The sequence below is a fragment of the Propithecus coquereli genome, unplaced genomic scaffold (genome assembly GCF_000956105.1).
Source record: "Propithecus coquereli isolate 6110/MARCELLA unplaced genomic scaffold, Pcoq_1.0 Scaffold27, whole genome shotgun sequence".
Classification (NCBI taxonomy): Eukaryota; Metazoa; Chordata; class Mammalia; order Primates; family Indriidae; genus Propithecus; species Propithecus coquereli.
This window is the reverse complement of record NW_012148285.1, coordinates 14742674-14749749: the sequence shown is the minus strand read 5'-3', so window position 1 is coordinate 14749749 and position 7076 is coordinate 14742674. Positions and strand designations below refer to the sequence as shown.

The 7076-nt window shown below is 45.9% G+C and overlaps 1 protein-coding gene across 1 annotated transcript in view; it reads right to left on the bottom strand.

The window, feature by feature from the left end:
* LOC105813086 (myosin-11) overlaps positions 1-7076 on the bottom strand; it is a 45844-nt gene that overhangs the window by 36247 nt on the left and 2521 nt on the right. Inside the window, exons 2-4 of the mRNA XM_012647685.1 lie at positions 6396-6539; positions 2407-2502; positions 30-148 (exon numbers count right to left, since the gene is read on the bottom strand). Of these exons, the coding sequence (XP_012503139.1) occupies positions 30-148; positions 2407-2502; positions 6396-6539 (359 nt within the window). The remainder of the gene's footprint in view (positions 1-29; positions 149-2406; positions 2503-6395; positions 6540-7076) is intronic.

Below are 7076 nucleotides of genomic sequence, written 5' to 3'. Positions count from 1 at the left end.
GCAGGCATAAATGGCAAGTGCATCATTACCTGTTCTTTTGTCTGAGCTTTCTGTACCAAGTCCCGCCCAACTTTGATACGTGGGGTCAGAATGGCTCTGGTGAAATCAGTCACGTTAATTCCCATGAGGTGACAAACTTTCTGAGCAGCTGAATGGAGAAAAGAAGCATCCTGAGTGCATCACAAAAGAGATGGCTGGGCAAGGAAGGCACATCACATGGGACATTTGCTGTCTGTGTCTACACTGACTTCTCTTGGAGAAATGGAACGTGATGGTAGTGAACATGAAAGAGTCCCAGAGACTGCTGGCATCAGTGACCTCGCCCCCAGTGTTTTGCTCAGAAGCAATGACAGGGGTGGGCTAGAGGTATGTCCCAACTGGGGTCTTAGGGTCAGATAGTTCTAGGTTCAAGTCCTTGCCCGCTTCCCAATTCCAAGTCACGTGACTTTGAACAAGTTATTTAGCCTCCTAGAGTCTTGCATTTCTCAGCTTTCAAAAGGATCAGCTCTTAGGCTGGGTGCGGTAGCTCACACCTGTAATCTCAGCACTTTGGGAGGCTGAGGCAGGAAGAGCGCTTAAGGCCAGGAGTTCAAGACCGGCCTGGGCAACATAGCAAGACTCCGTCTCTATAAAAAATACAAAAATTATCCGGGTGTGGCGGCATATGCCTGTAATCTCAGCTCCTCGGGAAGCTGAGGCAGGAGGATCACTTGAGCCCAGGAGTTTGAGGATGCAGTGAGCTGTGATGATGCCTTTGCACTCTAGCCCAGGCAACAGAGCAAGACCCTGTCTCAATGAATGAATGAATGAATGAATGAATGAATAAATAAAAAGGGTCAGCTCTTGGGTTCCTTGTCAGGTTGTCAACAGCAGAATTAAATGAGATGAGGTATGATTTGTTCGACTGTTCTAGTATTAAATGAGGTAAGGTATGATTTGTCCTACTGTTCTAGGATATGTGTTGCAGCATTGTTTGTAATAGCAAGATACTGGAAACACCTACGTGTCCATTAGTATGAAGTGGCATTTTCGTAAGATGGAATACCAGACAGCAGTTAAAGGAATGATCTCTTTCTCTCTTTCTCTCTAGACCAGAGGTTCTCAACTGGGGACGACTTTGCCCCAGGGGACATTCGGCATTTGGCAATGTCTGGAGACATTTTTGATTGTCATACGTGGGGGGTGCTACTCTTGAGAAATAATCTGAACAATGGTGAGTATTTAGATTGTTTCTCAAGAATGAAACAAAGCAAGTTGCAGAATGATGCCTATAGTGTGACATGCTTCATTCATGTAAGTTAAAAACGCTGACAAAGCTACGTGCATGTGAAAGTGTAAAGTGGACTGGAAGGGGACACGGCAAAGTATGATTGTGGTTGCTGGAGGTTCGGGGACAGGCAGGAGGCGGGGACCCAGTGGAGAGAACAAGGGAGCGTCAATGTTACCTGTATGGCTTTATTTCGTGTTCGAGACAAAGAAATATTATAACATTTTCACAAATGTCTATTCTGGGTAGCGGGCATGGGGGTTGTTATATTATTGTGTACATTTCTGAATTTTAAAACTTTTTTTCAAAAAAAAAAAACATCCACCACTAGCCGCTTCCCTAACTCAAAGACTAGTGTTGCGTGACAGTTTGCACGGGCAAGGACAGCAGATGGAGTGATTTTAGGACTTTTCCCCCATCTCTTGTCAATGGTGCTTTTTAATTTCTTTCCCTGAAGAGCCAGCAAATGGGAAACCTAAGTTTTCGTCTCGGCTCAGCCACCAACAAGCATGGTGGTAGCCAGGCCATCTTCTCAAAACACAAAATACTGCTTATTTGTGGGTAGGGTTTTTAGGTTTAGAGGAAAAAATACAGAATGCCCAGTGAAATCGGAATTTCAAATAAACGAGAACACTTTTTTGGTATAATTATGTTCCAAATATTACACGGGACATACTTATAATAACAAGTGTCTGTTGTTTGTCTGAAATTCAGATTTAACCGGACACTTGCATTTTATCTGGCACCCCTAATTTGCAGGGAAACTTGAGGTCTGTCTCCCCAGCAAGACCGATGTACCACGTCTTCCTTCCTGCTAAATCCCAGCACCTGGCATACAGCAGGTGCTCAAGATGTATTTGTTTAACAAAACAAATGAGTGGAGGGTTTTAGAAGAGAGAATCTCAAAGGATCCTGTCTGATCTAAAACTATTAGGTTTTTGCCCCCTGCATCCTGATTCAAAGACTTTCACATAAGGTCCTGAGCAGTGAAAAGTTTGAAAAAAGAAGTCAGTGATAATAACCTAGTCCAGTAATTGTTAATATCCCAGATACCCTCACCCAGAAAAATTCCCAGCGACGGAGTGTGACCCTTCCTCCTTCCCCAAAGTCATCAGTTATTGGGAAAACGTGGGCAGTACCTGTGTTATCGGGCATGGACGCCTGGTCCGTGTTTCTTTCCTTCTTGAAGACGATATTTCCGAGCTGTAGTACAGATGACACCACCTTCAATATGGCTGAGGTGAGGAAGGGAGAGAAGAGCAGACACAGATGTCAACACCACGGTGCTCTGCCGATTTGGAGTCTAAAAGTCACTGGGGACCCAGAGCCCACATGTTTCCTCTGAAGAGACCCAGTTCTGAGCCCCTGTATCTAGGAGAGAGTTAAACTCCCTAACTCCCTGCTAACAGGGGAGAAAACCTGATGGGGGGAACTGAATAATTTCAGACGGTTGCTAAAAACCTGGCACAGTAGAATACCATGCATCGGGGACTGGCCTACAGCCATGGACCAAATCTGGCCCGCTGCCTGCTGTTATAAATAAAGCTTTATTGGAACTCAGGCACACTCGATTATTTACATATCGTCTATAACTGTTTGCACGCTACAATGGCAGAGTTAAACAGCTGCGGTAGAGATCGTATGGCCCACAGAGGCTAAAATATTCACTGTCTGGCCCTTTGCAGAAGATGTTTGTCAACCCCTGCTCCAGAGAAGTGAGAATAAACGACCTGCAACTACAGACGACAAAGCTGACACATCCCACAGACGTAAATGCTGAACAAAAGACAACAGATGTAAACAAGAACATGCTGTGTAAGTCGGTTTATAGGAAGTTCAAGAATAGGGAAAACTAACCTGTGTTGTTAGATGTCAGGATAATGGTTATCCCTAATTGGAGGAAACTTCTGGGGGGCTGGTAGTGTTCTCCTACTTAAAATGGGTGCCAATTACACAGGTATGCGCAGTTCATAAAAATTCATTGCACTGTACACTTATGGCGTACACAATTTTCTACATGTAAATCTTATGTAAATAAAGGTTTTTTTTTTTTTAAAACCCTGTGCTTAACGTATTCTGCTGGGTGTATAAGATGCTCATGTTAGGAAGGTGGAAATCTGTTTCTAAGTGTCTCCAGACAAAAACACTGCGTTCCCAGAATAGTTCGAACCCTTCTAACTCCATACTCAGCCCATGTTACTGTTAAAATGATTTCTGTGTCTGAAATCCCCACAAGACCATGAGTTTCTGGAGCGTAGGGGTCCTGCCCTAATCACCTCTAAATTCCCAAAACTGAGTCCAGGGTCCAGACGTACATAGGAGGGGAGGGAGGGATGATGGTAAGTGGAGGATGGATGATGGGTGGATGGACAGACGGATGGATGGACGGATAGATGGAGAATGCATGGGTGACTGATTAATGCAAATGCTTGGCTTAGCTTAACGCAGGCGCAAATCAGAGTTTTGGCTTGTAAGAAGTCACCGTGTTCCAGAAACAAACCCTGGAGATCCCAGCCTCCTCTGCTTCCTCAGGCCAAAGTAGGGGTTACGAGGCCCTTCACAATAGCTATCCTCACACCACAGGGTCCCTGGCCCAGCTCGGCAGGGGAAAGACCCAGCTGCTGACCACCCACCATCCGCTCCCACTCACTACTGCAGAAACCCCTCGCCCCACGGTGAACAAAGCCGCTATGGACAGGACATTGCTAAGACAGTTTCCTTGACCAATAACATCTATGAAAGGCGCTTTGTAAACTATCAAGAGCTGTACTCATGGTTATTGAAGCGCAAGTCTGAACTAGGCCTTGCTGAAATGCCTGCAGAACCCAGGTGAGCAGCCTAACTCAGGGTTTCTCAATCTCGACACTATAAAATTGGGGGCCAGATAATTCTCTGTTGTGGGGGGCCGTCCTGGGCACCACTGCAGGATGTTTAACAGCATCCCTGGTCTCTAACCACTAGATGTCAGCGGTGCTCCCTCCAGAGCTGTGACAACCCAAACCGTCCCCAGGTATTTGCTAAATGTCCCCTACGGGTTGGGAGGAACTCACCCCTGGTTGAAAACCACTGGTCTACGTGAACCAAGCTGACTGTTGGGGACTGTGGGGACGCCACCCAAAGGGAGGCAGCAGCTACTCCATCGTTGTCACGGGGCAGATAAGCCCGGTATTACCGGAAGTTTGAATTTTTCCAAGGATGATGGAAACCCAAATTTTTGTGTGAAATCTACCCATGTTTAAATGTTGGGAGCCTATTTAAAATATTTGTGAAGGCTGCTGTGACCAAATAATCTCTTCTGTGCACTCTAGAGTCACCAGTTTGCACTTTCTGGTGGAGTTAATGTGATCACAGAGATGACAAAAGAATGCCACCACTCCCAGGCCGTCGAGATGAACCAGTGGGAAGAGCTGGCAGACAGCAAAGTGGAAAACTGGAAGGGGCTACACGACAGCGAGGGTGGCGATGGCTGGTGGTCCCATGCGGTGGTGGGAAGCACACACGCCGGGCTTGGGAGTCCGCAAGACCAGAGAGTGAGTCCCAGCTCCCTTAGCAACTAGCTGTGTATCCTTGGGTAAGTTCCTTCACTTCTCTGTGCCTTGGTTTCCTCATCTGCAAACTGGGGATAACAACAGCTACCTCGTAGGGTTGCTGTGATATTAAATAATGCATATAAAGCTCTTAGCATATTGCTTTCATGCCTTCACCTTAAATATGTTATAAACATTTCCACATAAGTCAAAGTCTTTCTAAAGCACAATTTAAATAGCCCCATTGTTTTCTTTCACAAGGATATACAATTTAATAAATCCTCTATCAACCGACAATTTAGTTTGTTCTAGTTTCTTATCATTTAAATAAAACGGTACTGAACGTCCTAGTATGTTAAGGAAAAAAAATAGGATTTGGCAAATGCCTGGCACACAGCAAGTACTTACTATTTGTTGTTGTTTTTTTAAAGTGAGATTAGAAGAAAAACTGACCCCCGTCCCAAATAAAATGATTCATTCTTGGGGAGTCCATGGCATTCAGACAGGGAGGCCATCAGCACTGGATTGTGATGTGGGACCTTGGCCAGAACCCACAAGCACCCTCCGTTTGTCAACTGACCCACGGAGCCTTCTTTTTCTGGACCCCAAACTATCTCCGGAGGACCCGTCTGTCCCTATATGCTGCATTTCAGCAAACAGCGCTATTCCGGGGCTCCAAAGGGGAGCGGGCATGGGAAGGAAGGGAAATTTTCCACAATCTTGCCCTGGCGTTCCCAAAAGAGGTTAACCTTGAACACTGGGGCACATCTAACCCAGAAGGAAAAGTGTTTCTTGAAGCACAGTGTTGAGACCAAGAATATGGTCCCCTTTGAGCTGTCCTGTTGTCAAGAGCAAGTATGTATCTTGGCCATTGGTCAAATGATATTAATCAACACTGGTCTATTACCAGAGCCGCCTTTCCAGGAAGAATCCAAGTACACCCACGGCCTCAGTCACTCCCATCCCCTGTCGCCTGCCCACATGGTCCTGCTGAGAATCCATTCTTAGAGCCCATCACCAAACCACTCAGCACTTTCCAGCACCCTGGCTACAGTGAGCAGCTCAGGAATGTGCACGTCAACCCAGGCCGACCAATCAGCGTCCATGAGACTCCAATTCAGGGACGCCAGCAGTGAATCTGCTCTGCTCTTTGGACAAAATCCCAAAGAATACAAGGGGCTGGAACCCAGCCATGTTGCTGTCAAGAAACTCCATTCTATGTAGAGACAATATGGTTGGGAGATAGAGGACAAGAAGTCAGGTCCTAGAGAAATCTTCGAGCCCCTAGATCCCACTGTACCTGAAACCAATATCCCCGAACTTTTCAGCAATATGACCGAATCATTTTCCCTTTTGTTTAAGCCAGCTTGCATCACTTGCAACAGTAAGAGCCCTAATCATACAGCTACTTTTCTAAAATACCACCAAACGACCTAGAGTAAAATTCATTTTCCTCCTCCTTTTTTCTTTTTTAAGAGGTGGGGAATTCAGAGACCAGAAATCCCTCCTGACCAGAGAAGAGTCCCTAACTAATTCCGGTACTACCCAGAGCATAAATCTGGGTCTCTTTGGCAATCCCGGACTCAGGTGTGAAGGCTTACATAGCTGCTCCTCTTCACTGAAGCCCATGATGGCCATGGCCTCCAACGTTTCCTGGAACATCTCGTCGTCCTGGGCAGCCGGGATGGGCACAAATCCATTGGAGAGGAATGTGTAGTTGCTGAAGCCCTCCAAAAGCAAGTCATCTAGAAGAAGAGGAAGAGGGCCAGGGGTTAAGAAGACAAACTTCTACTTTCAACATGAGACGGGAACCTGGCTGAGGGTCTGGGCCGTCATCATTTCTTTTCCTTTCTCAAAACCTTCCTCCTGCATCATCATGTAGACAGCCTCATCAGCATCACCAGCCTCACACAGTGGTGCAGGCTGTGCACTGCTCCAGGGTGACTGGCAGCTGAAATCCAGCCTGGGCTCTGCTAGCTAAGCCACGATTCCCTAACATGGGGTTGCATCTACGCAGAGGAAGGGATATCTATATCTGAACTGTCCAGAGGCACCCTGCCTTAAGGAAAAAAGATGTCCAAAGATTTAGACCAATCTTTATTCATTTATTAAATTTTTATCAAAATCATACATGCACATGAATTTTAAAAATCAATTACTACCCAAGGTTTATAATGAGACATACCATTACATTGTTGCATCCCTTCTCCAACTCCTATCGTACTTCACGGTACCTGCTTTCTATCGCTTTTAACTGTTTCTTCTGGTAGTTACCACTATCT